Raw genomic sequence first — 16,048 nt, forward strand, 5'->3', positions numbered from 1 at the left:
TCCCGCACTCTGAAGAAGGGTCCCGACCCAAAACGTCACCTATCCATGTTCCCCAGAGATGCTGCCTGACCCGCTGAGTTACTCCAGCACTCTGTGAAACGTCACCTATCCATGTTCTCCAGAGATGCTGCCTGACCCGCTGAGTTACTCCAGCCCTCTGTGAAACGTCACCTATCCATGTTCTCCACAGATGCTGCCTGATCCGCTGAGTTACTCCAGCACTCTGTGAAACCTCACCTATCCATGTTCTCCAGAGATGCTGCCTGACCCGCTGAGCTACTCCAGCACTTTGTGGCCATCTTTAGCACAAGAAACACGCTGCTTGAAATGGAGGTTGGTTGGCGCTGGAGCAGCGAAGTTATTCAGTTCAGTTTATTGTCATGTTTACCGAGGTACAGTGAAAAGCTTTTGTTGCCAGCTAACCAGTCAGCAGAAACACAATACATGATTACAATCGAGCCATTTACTGTGCACAGGTACATGATAAGTGAATAACGTTTAGTGCAAGGTAAAGCCAGTAAAGTCCGACTAAGGATAGTCCGAGGGTCACCAAAGAGGTAGATAGTAGTTCAGCACTGCTCTCTTGTTGGTGATACAATGGTTCAGCTGCCTAATAATAGCTGGGAAGAAACTGTCCCTGAATCTGGAGGTGTGCGTATGATATAGCGTCATATTCCTTAACACTGATATAAATCTAATAATCCCCCTCCATGACACACTGGTCAACCTGAGGAGCACCTTCAGCAACAGACTGGTGCCACCAGGATGCAGCACAGAACGCCACAGGAGATCCTTCTTCCCTGTGGCTGTCAAACTGTACAACTCTGCCCCCTTCTCTCGTGGGGTAGACTGACTCCCCTACTGCCACCCCCCCTTCCCCCCACCCTAATTTTTCCACACCCCCAATCCTTTCCACTCATCATTTTAATTTCATGTTTCATTTATTTTGTGTTTTATGAATGTTGGCAGATCAATTTCCCTCCTGGGATAAATGAAGATCGATCGTATCGTATATGCAAGGACTGGTTTTAAGGTACTTTGGGGTGATCTCACCATTAAAAAAAATGTCCCACTTTTCTCCTTGCCCGCAGCGGATATGGAAGTAGTAGTCTGCGACACAGCAGGCAGAGCACGCATGCTTCTAAATGGGGTGGAAACTGGGATCACAGCAGAACTCAAGACTATCGTTGTCATGGAATCTTTTGGAGAAGACCTCGTACATCGAGGAATACGACATGAAGTTGAGGTTGTCTCTTTAGCCGAGATAGAGGTGAGATTTATAAAATCAATCCCGTTTTCAAGTGTGCTGACTGCTTGCAGTACATGCACTGTTATTAGTGAAGGGTGCAGAGATCAAGACGTATTTTCCCCATGGTGTCTTTGCTCTGTATTCCCAGTGATGGGTGACGTATCGGGGCTTTGTGTCTCAATGCAAGGAGCATTCATAATAAGGTGGATGAGTTGAATGTGCAGATAGCTATTAATGACTATGATATAGTTGGGATCACGGAGACATGGCTCCAGGGTGACCGAGGCTGGGAGCTGAACATCCAGAGATATTCAATATTCAGGAGGGATAGAGAGAAAGGAAAAGGATGTGGGGTAGCGTTACTGATTAGAGAGGGGAGTAATGCAATGGAAAGGAAGGACATTAGTTTGGAGGATGTGGAATCGGTATGGGTAGAGCTGCGAAACACTAAGGGGCAGAAAACGCTGGTGGGTGTTGTGTACAGGCCACCTAACAGTAGTAGTGAAGTTGGAGATGGTATCAAACAGGAAATTAGAAATGCGTGCGACAAAGGCAAAACAGTTATAATGGGTGACTTCAATCTACATATAGATTGGGTGAATCAAATTGGCAGGGGTGCTGAGGAAGAGGATTTCTTGGAATGTATGCAAGATAGTTATCTAAATCAACATGTAGAGGAACCAACGAGAGAGCAGGCTATTTTAGACTGGGTATTGAGTAATGAGGAAGGGTTAGTTTGCAATCTTGTTATACGTGCCCCCTTGGGCAAGAGTGACCATAATATGGTTGAGTTCTTCATTAGGATGGAGAGTGACATTGTTAATTCAGAAACAATGGTTCTGAATTTAAAGAAAGGTAACTTTGAGGGTATGAGACGTGAATTGGCCAAGATTGACTGGCAATTAATTCTAAAAGGGTTGACGGTGGATATGCAATGGAAGACATTTAAAGACTGCATGGATGAACTACAAAAATTGTTCATCCCAGTTTGGCAAAAGAATAAATCAGGGAAGGTAGTACATCCATGGATAACAAGGGAAATCAAGGATAGTATCAAAGCGAAGGATGATGCGTACAAATTAGCCAGAAAAAGCAGCATACCGGAGGACTGGGAGAAATTCAAAGACCAGCAGAGGAGGACAAAGGGCTTAATTAGGAAAGGAAAAATAGATTATGAAAGAAAACTGGCAGGGAACATAAAAACTGACTGCAAAAGTTTTTATAGATATGTGAAAAGAAAGAGATTAGTTAAAACAAATGTAGGTCCCTTGCAGTCAGAAACAGGTGAGTTGATCATGGGGAACAAGGATATGGCGGACCAATTGAATAACTACTTTGGTTCCGTCTTCACTAAGGAAGACATAAATAATTTGCCGGAAATAGCAGGGGACCGCGGGTCAAAGGAGTTGGAGGAATTGAGTGAAATCCAGGTTAGCCAGGAAGTGGTGTTGGGTAAATTGAATGGATTAAAGGCCGATAAATCCCCAGGGCCAGATAGGCTGCATCCCAGAGTACTTAAGGAAGTAGTTCCAGAAATAGTGGATGCATTAGTAATAATCTTTCAAAACTCTTTAGATTCTGGAGTAGTTCCTGAAGATTGGCGGGTAGCAAACGTAACCCCACTTTTTAAGAAGGGAGGGAGAGAGAAAATGGGGAATTACAGACCAGTTAGTCTAACATCGGTAGTGGGGAAACTGCTAGAGTCAGTTATTAAAGATGGGATAGCAGCACATTTGGAAAGTGGTGAAATCATTGGACAAAGTCAGCATGGATTTACGAAAGGTAAATCATGTCTGACGAATCTTATAGAAATTTTTCGAGGATGTAACTAGTAGCGTGGATAGGGGAGAACCAGTGGATGTGGTGTATCTGGACTTCCAGAAGGCTTTCGACAAGGTCCCACATAAGAGATTAGTATACAAACTTAAAGCACACGGCATTGGGGGTTCAGTATTGATGTGGATAGAGAACTGGCTGGCAAACAGGAAGCAAAGAGTAGGAGTAAACGGGTCCTTTTCACAATGGCAGGCAGTGACTAGTGGGGTATCGCAAGGCTCAGTGCTGGGACCCCAGCTATTTACAATATATATTAATGATCTGGATGAGGGAATTGAAGGCAATATCTCCAAGTTTGCGGATGACACTAAGCTGGGGGACAGTGTTAGCTGTGAGGAGGATGCTAGGAGACTGCAGGGTGACTTGGATAGGCTGGGTGAGTGGGCAAATGGTGGCCGATTTGGAAAGGGGGAGATGCAGCGAGACCTGGGTGTCATGGTACACCAGTCATTGAAAGTAGGCATGCAGGTGCAGCAGGCAGTGAAGAAAACGAATGGTATGTTAGCTTTCATAGCGAAAGGATTTGAGTATAGGAGCAGGGAGGTTCTACTGCAGTTGTACAGGGTCTTGGTGAGACCACACCTGGAGTATTGCGTACAGTTTTGGTCTCCAAATCTGAGGAAGGACATTATTGCCATAGAGGGAGTGCAGAGAAGGTTCACCAGACTGATTCCTGGGATGTCAGGACTGTCTTATGAAGAAAGACTGGATAGACTTGGTTTATACTCTCTAGAATTTAGGAGATTGAGAGGGGCTCTTATAGAAACTTACAAAATTCTTAAGGGGTTGGACAGGCTAGATGCAGGAAGATTGTTCCCGATGTTGGGGAAGTCCAGGACAAGGGGTCACAGCTTAAGGATAAGGGGGAAATCCTTTAAAACCGAGATGAGAAGAACCTTTTTCACACAGAGAGTGGTGAATCTCTGGAACTCTCTGCCGCAGAGGGTAGTCGAGGCCAGTTCATTGGCTATATTTAAGAGGGAGTTAGATGTGGCCCTTGTGGCTAAGGGGATCAGAGGGTATGGAGAGAAGGCAGGTACGGGATACTGAGTTGGATGATCAGCCATGATCATATTGAATGGCGGTGCAGGCTCGAAGGGCCGAATGGCCTACTCCTGCACCTAATGTTTCTATGTTTCTATGAGACCCGACTTCAGTCTGAAGAAGGGTCTCGACCCAAAACGTTACCCATTCCTTCCCTCCAGAGATGTTGCCTGTCCCGCTGAGTTACTCCAACATTTTGTGTCTACCTTCGGTTTAAACCAGCATCTGCAGCTCCTTCCAACCCGAATGAATGAATAAGTTTATTGGACAAGTATTCACATACAAGGAATTTGCCTTGGTGCTCCGCCCACAAGTGACAACATGACATACAGTGACAGTTAGGAATGACACATAAAACATTAAACATTAATAATAATAATAATCATTAATTTCATAATTAAACATTAATACGGGATGTGAGATCCATGTTTCATGTTTTAATTCCAGTTTTATTATCCATGGCAGTGCATATGTCTTTTAAATTCAAGGAAATATTGCTTTTCACCCGACAACATTGACTGAGCTAATCGCTATTTCTGTAACATCTGAGTACTGATATCTGTACAAACAGTTAATGCCTGCAATCCTGGCCATTCCTGTTTCCTCTCTTCCACCTTCTGCAAGAAGATACAGGTGCTTAAAAGTTAGGATATCCAGACTTAGGAACAGCTTCTTCCCCATTGTTATAAGACTCCAGAATCAATCGCCTCTTTCACTCACCCCTCCCCAGAGGTGCTGCACATCATTTTACTCTTTAGACTGTAGACGCACAGCGCGGAAACAGGCCCTTCGGCCCACTGAGTCCCTGCTGACCAACATTCACCCCGTACACTATCAGTATCCTACACACACTAGGGACAATTTACAATTTGCAGAAGCCAATTAACCTACAAACCCGCACGTCTTTGGAGTGAGGGAGGAAACCGGAGCACCCGGAGAAAACCCACACAGGTCACAGGGAGAAGGTACAAACTCCGTACAGACAGCACACGTGGTCAGGATAGAACCCGGGTCTCTGGCGCTGTGAGGCAGCAACTCTACCGCTGCACCACCCCTCCTTTTAATAGAAACCAGGTACAAAGTTTGAAAAGTTTCGTATTAGATTCTCATCAGTTGCTTCACAAAGAAGTTATCAGCACCCTCAACTCTCCTTCATTCAGCGATTATATTATTGTACTTTAATGATTTTCTGCACTATTTTGGAATACTCTACAATCCTGCAGCACTCTGCTGATGTATTATTATTAGAGTCATAGAATGATACAGCACAGAAACAGGCCCTTCGGCCCAACTTGCCAACACGTCCCAGCTGCCCTAGTCCCACCTGCCTGCATTTGGTTCATATCCCTCTAAACCTGTCCTATCCAAGTACCTGTCTAACTGTTTCTTAAACCTTGGGATAGTCGCTGCCTCACCTACCTCCTCTTGTTCCATAGCCCCACCACCCTTTGTGTGAAAAGGTTCCCCCTCAGATTCCTATTTCATTTTTTCCAGTTCACCTTAAACCCATGTCCTCTGGTTCTCGATTCATGTCTTCAGGTCTCCGATTATTGCTTTTATCATTGTATTGATCATCATTGTAGGTATTCTGTTTCCACTGTGAGACAATAGACAATAGGTGCAGGAGTAGGCCATTCGGCCCTTCAAGCCAGCACCGCCATTCAATGTGATCATGGCCTCGTGACATTCTAGAGGCAGGAAACATGTTCCCGATGTTGGGGGAGTCCAGAACCAGGGGCCACAGTTTAAAAATAAGTGGTAAGCCTTTTAGAACGGAGACGAGGAAACACCTCTTCACACAGAGAGTTGTGAGTGTGGAATTCTCTGCCTCAGAGGCCGGTGGAGGACGGTTCTCTGGAAACTTTCAAGAGAGAGTTAGATATGGCTCTTAAAGATAGCGGAGTCAGGGGATTTGGGGAGAAGGCAGCAACGGGCTACTGATTGTGGATGATCAGCCATGATCACATTGAATGGCGGTGCTGGCTCGAAGGGCCGAATGGCCTACTCCTGCACCCATTGTCTATTGTCTGTTTTGTGAACAATAAATTTCATGCACCAGAGACTATATGATAATAAAATAATCCGAATCTGAAACATGTGTTGGATAGGATTCAATACTCAATGCTTGGGGCCAAGCTAATGTATTGGAATGATTGTTGCCGAGGCCAAAGTATGTATTTAATACAACTCGTGTCATCTGAATTGACGTGATTTGCATGCTGGAACCAAATTCAATAATTTGCACATTTATTTTCCCTCTTTTTTCTTGCAGAAATCTGGAAAGGAAAAGAAACATAGGACAAGCGTAAGTGAACCTTGATGGAGACACGAGGATCTGTAGAATGTGGAATCTTGATTAGTAAAGGCGTCCAAGGTTACGAGACGAAGGCTGGAGAATGGGGTTGAGAGGGAAAGGTAGATCAGCCATGATTGAATGGCGAAGTAGACTTCATGGGATCCATATCATTTCACAATAAAATAGGCCAAAGTCAGCATGGCCATGTGAAGGGGAGGTCTAGCTTGACGAATCTGCTGTAATTCTTTGAAGAAGTAAATAGCAGGACAGACATAGGAGAGTCAGTAGATGTTGCTTACCTAGATATTCTGAAAGCCTTTGATAAGGTGTCGAACGTGAGGCTGCTTAGAAAGACCAGTGCCCACGGTATCAATGGGCAGATACTAGCATGGATAGCAGGTTGGCTGGATGGCAGAAGACAAAGAGTGGCAATAAAGGGGGCTGTTTCTGCTCGGCTGCCCGTGACTAGCGGAGTTCCACAGAACTCGGTGCTGGGGCCGCTGCTCTTCATGTTGTATATCAATGATTTGGACGAGGGGATTGAAGGCTTTGTGGCCAGGTTTCCGGATGATACAGAAATAGGTGGAGGGGCAGGTAGTGTAGAGAAAGCAGGGACTCTGCAGAAGGACATGGACAGGTTGGGAGAGTGGGCAGAGAAGTGGCAGATGGAATACAGCGTAGCAAAGTGTGGAGTCATGCATTTTGAATGTAGGAATAAAGGCATAGACTATTTTCTAAGTGAGGTGAGACTCCACAAATCGAAGGTACAAAGGGACTTGGGAGTGCTGGTGCAGGATTCCCAAAAAGTTAATCTGCAAGTTGAATCGGTAGTAAAGAAAGCAAACTTTATTTCAAGAGGGCTTGTATGCAAAACCAGGGGATGTAATGTTGAGTATCTATAAGGCGCTGGTAAGGCCGCATTTGGAATGAGTAGGTTAACCTATGATGAGCTTTTGTCGGCACTGGGACTGCACTCGCTGGAGTTTAGAAGAATGAGGGGGGACCTCAGTGAAACATACAGAATAGTGAAAGGCTTGGATAGAGTGGATGTGGAGAGGATGCTTCCACTAGTGGGAGAGTCTAGGACACTAGAGGTCATGGACTCAGAATTAAAGGACGCTCCTTTAGGAAGGAGATGAGGAGAAATGTATTCAGTCAGAGGGTGGTGAATCTGTGGAATTCATTGTCACAGTAGGCTGTGGGGGTCAAGTCAATGGATATTTTCAAGACAGTGATAGATAGATTCTTGATTAGTACGGATGTCAGTGGTTATGGGGAGAAGGCAGGACAATGGGGTTCGGAGGGAGAGATAGATCAGCCACGATTGAATGGTGGAGTAGACTTGATGGGCCGAATGGCCTAATTCTACTATTCCTTATGACCTTATATGGCTTAATTATTGGCCAACCAAATTTTTCAGGTTTTCTTGACTGATTTGAAGAAGTTTAAGCCATTTAGCCTGAACGGAGATGCTCCGATTTTGCTTTTTGCTCAAAAACACTTTTTCTCACAGAGAGTGGTGAGTCTGTGGTCAGATTGAAATTCTCTGCCTCTTGTGTGTGTGTAGGATAGTGTTAGTGTGCAGGGATTGCTGGTAGGCACAGAGGGCCGAAGGGCCTGTTTCTGTGCTGTGTATCTCTAATCTAAGCTAAACAAAACTAAAACATCAGAGTGCAATTAATTTTATTGTTACTTATCCAGAATAACAATTATTCCACCAAATATTTTCAGGTTTAAGCCATTTAGAACGGAGACGAGGAAACACTTTTTCTCACAGAGAGTGGTGAGTCTTTGGAATTCTCTGCCTCAGAGGGCGGTGGAGGCAGGTTCTTTGGATGCTTTCAAGAGAGAGCTGGATAGGGCTCTTAAAAATAGCAGAGTCAGGGGAGATGGGGAGAAGGCAGGAACGGGGTACTGATTGTGGAAGATCAGCCATGATCACATTGAATGGCAGTGCTGGCTTGAAGGGCTAAATGGCCTACTCCTGCACCTATTGTCTATTGTCTACTGTCTATTGTATGGGCCAAATCCATGTACCTGTCTAAATGTTTCTTAAACGTCGCGATTGTACCAGCCTCATCTACCTCCTCTGGCAGCTTGTTCCATACAGCCACCACCCTTTGTGCGAAAAAGGTACCCCTCAGATTCCTTTTAAATCTTTCCCCCTTCACCTTAAACCTATGTCCTCTGTGCCTCAATTCCCCTCCTCTGGCCAAAAGACTCTTGTGTGTCTACCCGATCTATTCCTCTAATGATTTTATCCACCTCAATAAGATAGAGTCACAGAGTGATACAGCGTGGACACAGGCCTATCAGCCCAACGTCCACACCGCCCAACATGTCTCACCTGCCAGCATTTGATCCATATCCCTCCAAACCTGTTCTATCCAAGATCATCCCTCATCCTCCTGCGCTCGAAGGAATAGAGTCCCAACCTGGTTGGTATGATTATAGAGTCCAAAGGCCAAAGGATGAGGTTACGGAGTACTTAGAAGTTCACGATAAAATAGGCCAAAGTCAGCATGGTTTTGTGAAGGGAAGGTGCTGACGGAAGCTGACGGATCTGCTGCAGTTCTTTGAGGAAGTTAATAGCAGGACAGACAGAGGGGAGCTGCAGAATGTTTTTTACCTAGATTTTCAGAAGGCCTTCGATAAGGTTCCGCACGTCAGGCTGCTAGGGAAGATGAGACCCAATGGTATTAAATGTAAGATTTAATACAATTTAACGTGAAGCGTGTCCCCCTCCCATTGGTACGGAGCTTTTGCATTTTTCAGCTTGAAATTGTGCAATATGGTGCATACTGTAGCAAGTCTTTTAACTTACACTTGAATGCAATAAATATGCTTTAAATTGGATTAGCTGTGAATAAGGTTAGACTAAATGACATTCCTTATTGCATTCCACAGTGGAGCCCAGGCTCTGATTGACACGTGCAGCACATGAATGATCCTAGTGTATTCATGTATGGAAATCAGATTATAATCAAACACTTGGCCCATGTTGGCCAACCTGGGTCTCACTGCACACCTGGTACTACTCCTGACCCTGACTCCAGTTGTATACCTTCTCTCATTCCTGACCCCGAGTCCAGCCTTACACCTGGCCCCCTATTCTACCCTGATCATAGCTGCTTACCTGCTTAGGTTCCCAGTGCTGAACGCTCCCATTGTCCCAGCTTTGACTGCACACCGAGTACTATTCCAGACCTTGACTCTGGATGCACACTTGGTCTTGCTCCTAGCCCCTCTGCACTGACAATATATCTGGCCCACACATAAAGCCCCATATCTGACCCCCTGGACTTAACCTATTACGTTCAAGTCCACAGGTGCTTATCTAATGCAGTAATCTTTTATGGGGCACTTCACAGACCAAATTATGTATAACAACATTTGCTACATCCATTGGCTTCCTTGTTATCTAACATGCTAGTTACTTTGTCAAAGAAGTCATCAATTGGTTGAACACAATTTCTCATCCATAAAATTATACTCACTCAACTGTATAAATATCCTGTTACCATTTCTTTCATTTTCCTAACAAACTGTCCTGAAGTCATTTTCACCCCCAATAATTTCAGTATTTTGCTGTCTTCCTCTCAGCTGGGACTTTTCCAAAATGCAAAGGCCAATAACTATATATTTAAGCAATAATATTCTATTAAATGTGATCATGGGAGTACACAATATTCTCTGTAGTATTCATAACCCAACAATGATAAAAAAAATAATTGATAAAAAAAATAATGATAAAAAATATCTTTGTTTCGATTGTACCTATCTCGGGGCTCGAAATTAGCGGTTGCCCGGTTGCCAATGGCAACCCACAGCCATGTCATTTTGCCCGGCTTGACAAGCACCCAGGAGACCTAGCGTTTAATTCTGATCAGGGGCCCCCTCTCTATCTTTCTCTCTCTCTGTGTCACTCTCCATCTCCGCCCGCTCTCCGTGTCCGTGTCTCGGGTCACCGCCCGCTCCTCGTCCGCCGGCACGGCCGGCCGCCTTGCACATGTGCACTGCCACGGCCAGCACCTATAGCGAGGATCTTTGGCCAGCACATCATCGGCCGTGGTTGTGTGTATGTACCGCCTTGCACATGCGCACTACCACTGCAACTGGTCGGCGTCAGCCACTTTCTTCCTCCCTTTGCATGGTGGGAGATCTGGCTGCCATCGTTGTCCACTCGCCGCGACCGCTGAAAACCAACACATGACTCACTCGCTGGAGCTGGAGTAACTCCCTGGAGTAATTCTTGCTTCTTGGTTTCCTGGTCCTCCAAAAATATTCGAAATGGAATTTAAACAGAATTTAAACACCACCACCAAACTCTAAAAAATAACAGCCTATTGCATTTTATCTGTTTATTTATTGTGTGTATATATATGGTCTATGGTATATAGACACATTGAACTTTTATCTCCTGTTCTGCATTTATGTTCACATATTCTGTTGTGCTGCAACAAGTAAGAATTTCATTGTCCTATCTGGGACACATGATAATAAAAATCTTGACTCTTGACTTGGACTTAAACAATAAAGGGTTATTGGGGAAAAAAAGAGCTACCTTAAATTTAATTGCTTCTGGTTGGGTAACTATAGTAGGGTGAAGACTATTCCATGCTTTAATTGTGCGGTGGAACTCCATAGAGCAGCCAGCATCTCTGGATAGAAGAAATTGGGTGACGTTTCGGGTAGAGATCGTTCTTTAGATTTTCTCTGGAATTGTGTTTTAGTTTAATTTAAACATATAGCGTGGAAACAGGCCCTTCGGCCCACCGAGTCCACACCGACCACCGATCACCCGTACACTACTTCTATCCCATACATTAGCGACGTAAGTCAAGAGTCAAGAGTGCCGGCAGTCACCGAGAAAGTTGGGTAAGTGGGACAGGCCCTTGAGAGGCTCTACAAGGCGCTGGTAAGGTCGCATTTGGAATATTGTGAGCAATTTTGGGCACCATATTTGAGGAAGGAATGACGTGCTGGCTCGGGAGAGGGCCTTGAGCCCTGGCAACATATGTGTAAATCCTCTCTGCCCCCTTTCCAACTTTACATCATCTTTCCTATAACATGTTGACCAGAACTCAGCACAATGCTTTAAATGCGGCCTTATCTACGTCTAAAGGGCCTGTCCCACTTGCCGACTTTTTTTCAGCGACTGCTGGCATCATCGACTGACGTATCAGGTCAGCGAAAGATTTGCGGCGTGATGCAGCGCGATGACGTATTGACGTGCGGTGTTTGTTCAAGTGTCGCAACATTTTTTTTGTCGCTGCTGGATTTTGACATGTTCAAAATCTTTTGGCGACACTGTTATAACGCCAGCAGTCGCCGAAAAAATCACCAAGTTGGCCAGGCCCTTTATACAACTGCATCATGACCTCCCAACTTCTATACTCAATACTCTGACTGATACAAGTTCTTGTTGCCCTTTTCCACGTCCTTAAACCTATGGACAATATTTTTATGCTTTATACAATGTATAGGGTCTTGGTGAGACCACACCTGGAGTATTGCGTGCAGTTTTGGTCTCCAAATCTGAGGAAGGACATTATTGCCATAGAGGGAGTGCAGAGAAGGTTCACCAGACTGATTCCTGGGATGTCAGGACTGTCTTATGAAGAAAGACAGACTTGGTTTATACTCTCTAGAGTTTAGGAGATTGAGAGGGGATCTTATAGAAACTTACAAAATTCTTAAGGGGTTGGACAGGCTAGATGCAGGAAGATTGTTTCCGATGTTGGGGAAGTCCAGGACAAGGGGTCACAGCTTAAGGATAAGGGGGAAATCCTTTAAAACCGAGATGAGGAGAACTTTTTTCACACAGAGAGTGGTGAATCTCTGGAACTCTCTGCCACAGAGGGTAGTTGAGGCCAGTTCATTGGCTATATTTAAGAGGGAGTTAGATGTGGCCCTTGTGGCCAAGGGGATCAGAGGGTATGGAGAAAAGGCAGGTACGGGATACTGAGTTGGATGATCAGCCATGATCATATTAAATGGCGGTGCAGGCTTGAAGGGCCGAATGGCCTACTCCTGCACCTAATTTCTATGTTTCTATGTTTCTATACCTGTAATGAAAGATATGTGGGATGAAAGTCTACCACAAATACATCAATGCTCGTTAAATGTCAGACACTCTTTAATACAATCTAAAGTACTACATAGACTTCACTATTCTAAAACAAAATTAAATAGAATCTTTCCAAATATTTCTCCTATCTGTGACAAATGTCAATATTCAGAAGCTAATTTAACTCATACTTTTGTAAACTGTATAAAAATTTAAAATTTCTGGACGGATATTTTTAAAATTATTTCTGAAGTTGTTAATATTCAATTGGATCCTGATCCAAAACTAATAATATTAGGAATATCAGAACAAAGCCTAAAACTTACAACAAGCCAAAGAAATTTCCTTGATTATAGTATAATAATTGGGAAAAAAATAATATTAAAATTTTGGAAAAACCCAACAACCCCCACAATTAAAATTATGGAAATGTCTGAGACCTTATACTTGAAAAAAATTAAACTTGTCTTAATTGACAAACCAGAATTATTTACTAGAATATGGTCTCCATTTATTGACTTTCTGAAAGGGTAAATTGGTCCAGCACGGAAACTTGACTGGAACTTGAACCCAGGATTGGATGAATAATTACATTTTATAATCTATGGACCTACCTCCAAAATTGTGTTATTGGTAATATCTCTTATTTTTTTCTCTTTTTTCTCCCTCCCTTCTTTTTATAGCTCTATCTTTCAAAAAATCTATTTAAAAAAACTAAACAAATAGTAGCTGTGTTAATATGTAAATGATAAATAAATTGTGTTTTGGTTATGATATGTATATGCTTCTAATAAAAACATTTATTAAAGAGAAAAAAAAAATTGTGCCTCATTTGTTAATATCAATAGACAATAGACAATAGGTGTAGGAGTGGGCCATTCGGCCCTTCGATCCAGCACAGCTATCTCTCCTTGGATCCCATGCGATCTAACCTTCCAGGGCAGCCTACCATGCGGAACCTTGTCACATTTTTAAAGTTGCAAACCAGAGCAACTGGTAGAAAACTACATGGTCATGGAGGAGAACATTCATACTCCACATAGGATTCAATAGACAATAGAGAATAGGTGCAGGAGTAGGCCATTCGGCCCTTCGGGCCAGCACCACCATTCAATGTGATCATGGCTGTTCATCCCCAATCTGTACCCCGTTCCTGCCTTCTCCCCATATCCCTTGACTCCGCTATCTTTAAGAGCTCTATCTAGCTCTCTCTTGAAAGCATCCAGAGAATTGGCCTCCACCGCCTTCTGAGACAGAGAATTTTCTTGTGATAGTTCCCATTTAATAATTTTTTCTTTTCTATCTTTCCAGCCACCAGATCCCAAAGACTTGGCTGTTATATGTTTCACCAGCGGAACCACAGGCAAGTAACTCCAAGGAAACTGTGAGGAGTTTTCGTTTTTTTTTTAGAAATGTACATTCATCTTTCCCCTTGTAAAGGATTAATTTTATTATTTCTCTGGCAGCAACAGAATTGGAGGGCCCAATTCTATTATCACACAAGGGGCGGCACGGTGGCGCAACGGTCGAGTTGCTGCCTCCCAGCGCCAGAGACCCGGGTTCCATCCTGACTACGGGTGCTGTCTATCGGGAGTTTGCACGCTCTCCTTGAGACCGCATGGGTTTTCTCTGGAGGCTCCGCTCTCCACCCACACTCCAAAGACCTACAGGTTTGCAGGTAAATTAGATGCAGCAAAATTGCTAATTATCGCTAGTACGTAGGATAGTGCTAGTGTACAGGGATCGTTATTTGGTGAGCCCAAGGCCTGTTTCCGTGCTGTATCTCTAAACCAAAATAAACTAAAGCATATTCCTCGATCACCCAAATTCGTCTATAGAGATACAGCACGGCAACACAGGCCCTTTGGCCCAACAAGACCATGTCGAGGAGCGATTAGCCTCCTCCACTAGCTCGATTCTACACACTATGGATGATTTTACAATTTCACTGAAGCCAATTGACACAAACCTATACGCCTTTGGAGTGTGGGAGGTAACTGGATCACCCGGAGAAAGCCCACGTGGTCACAGGCAGAAAATTGAAACTCCGTACTAACTGCACCCGTAGTCAGGATTGAACCCGGGTCTCTGGCGCTGTGAGGCATCAACAAGAGAATTTCAGTATAGGAGTAGGGAGGTCCTTCTGCAGTTGTATAGGGCTCTGGTAAGACCATATCTGGAGTATTGTATACAGTTTTGGTCTCCTAATTTGAGGAAGGACATCCTTGTGATTGAGGCAGTGCAGCGTAGGTTCACAAGATTGATCCCTGGGATGGTGGGACTGTCATATGAGGAAAGATTGAAAAGACTAGGCTTGTATTCACTGCAGTTTAGAAGGACGAGGGAGGATCTTATAGAAACATATAAAATTGTAAAAGGACTGGACAAGCTAGATGCAGGAATAATGTTCCCAATGTTGGGTGAGTCCAGAACCAGGGGCCATAGTCTTAGAATAAAGGGGAGGGCATTTAAGACTGAGGTGAAAAAAAACTTTGTCACCCAGAGAGTTTCACCTAGGGAGTTGTGAATTTGTGGAATTCCCTGCCACAGAGGGCAGTGGAGGCCAAATCATTGGATGGATTTAATAGAGAGTTAGATAGAGCTCCCTGGGCTAGTGGAATCAAGGGATATGGGGAGAATGCAGGCACAGGTTTATGATTGGGGACGATCAGCCATGATCACAATGAATGGCGGTGCTGGCACGAAGGGCCGAATGGCCTCCTCCTGCACCTATTTTCTATGTTTCTAATTCTACCGCTGAGCCACTGTGCTGCCCCCAATATTAGTTTTGGGTTGCAAAATATTAAAAAATATACTATATTCAAAACTCCCTGGTCAACTCGTCCCTTCCCACCCAAACCACCCCCTCCCCAGGTACTTTCCCCTGCATCGGCAGGAGATGCAACACCTGTCCCTTTACCTCCTCCCTCGACTCCATCCAAGGATCCAAACAGTCTTTCCAGGTGAGGCAGAGGTTCACTTGCACCTCCTCCAACTTCATCTACTGTGTCTGCTTTCAGGTGTCAACTTCTCTACATCGGCGAGACCAAGCGCAGGCTCGGCGATCGTTTCGCTGAACACCTCCGCTCAGTCCGTCTTAACCTACCTGATCTCCCGGTTGCTCAGCACTTCAACTCCCCCTCCCATTCCCAATCTGACCTTTCCGTCCTGGGCCTCCTCCACTGTCAAAGTGAGGCCCAGCGCAAATTGGAGGAGCAGCACCTCATATTTCGCTTGGGCAGCTTACACCCCAGCGGTATGAACATTGACTTCTCTAACTTCAGATAGCCCTTGCTATCCCCCCTCTCTCCCCTCCCCCATTCCCAGTTCTCCCACCAGTCTTACTGCCTCTGATTACATTCTATATCTGTTCCGCCCACTCCCCTGACATCAGTCTGAAGAAGGGTCTTGACCCAAAACGTCGCCCATTCCTTCTCTCCGGAGATGCTGCCTGTCCCGCTGATTTACTCCAGCATTTTGTGTGTACCTTTGATTTAAACCGGCATTGCAGTTTATTCTTACACATTAAAAATATACTGTATCTCTTCAAGTT

At 44.4% G+C, this 16,048-nt stretch overlaps 1 protein-coding gene across 1 annotated transcript in view; it reads left to right on the forward strand.

Moving 5' to 3' along the window:
* acsl1a (acyl-CoA synthetase long chain family member 1a) overlaps positions 1-16,048 on the forward strand; it is a 105,340-nt gene that overhangs the window by 41,124 nt on the left and 48,168 nt on the right. Inside the window, exons 7-9 of the mRNA XM_055632026.1 lie at positions 1,092-1,270; positions 6,402-6,434; positions 13,807-13,858. Of these exons, the coding sequence (XP_055488001.1) occupies positions 1,092-1,270; positions 6,402-6,434; positions 13,807-13,858 (264 nt within the window). The remainder of the gene's footprint in view (positions 1-1,091; positions 1,271-6,401; positions 6,435-13,806; positions 13,859-16,048) is intronic.

The sequence above is a fragment of the Leucoraja erinacea genome, chromosome 3, assembly GCF_028641065.1.
Source record: "Leucoraja erinacea ecotype New England chromosome 3, Leri_hhj_1, whole genome shotgun sequence".
In the NCBI taxonomy this organism is placed as follows: domain Eukaryota; kingdom Metazoa; phylum Chordata; class Chondrichthyes; order Rajiformes; family Rajidae; genus Leucoraja; species Leucoraja erinaceus.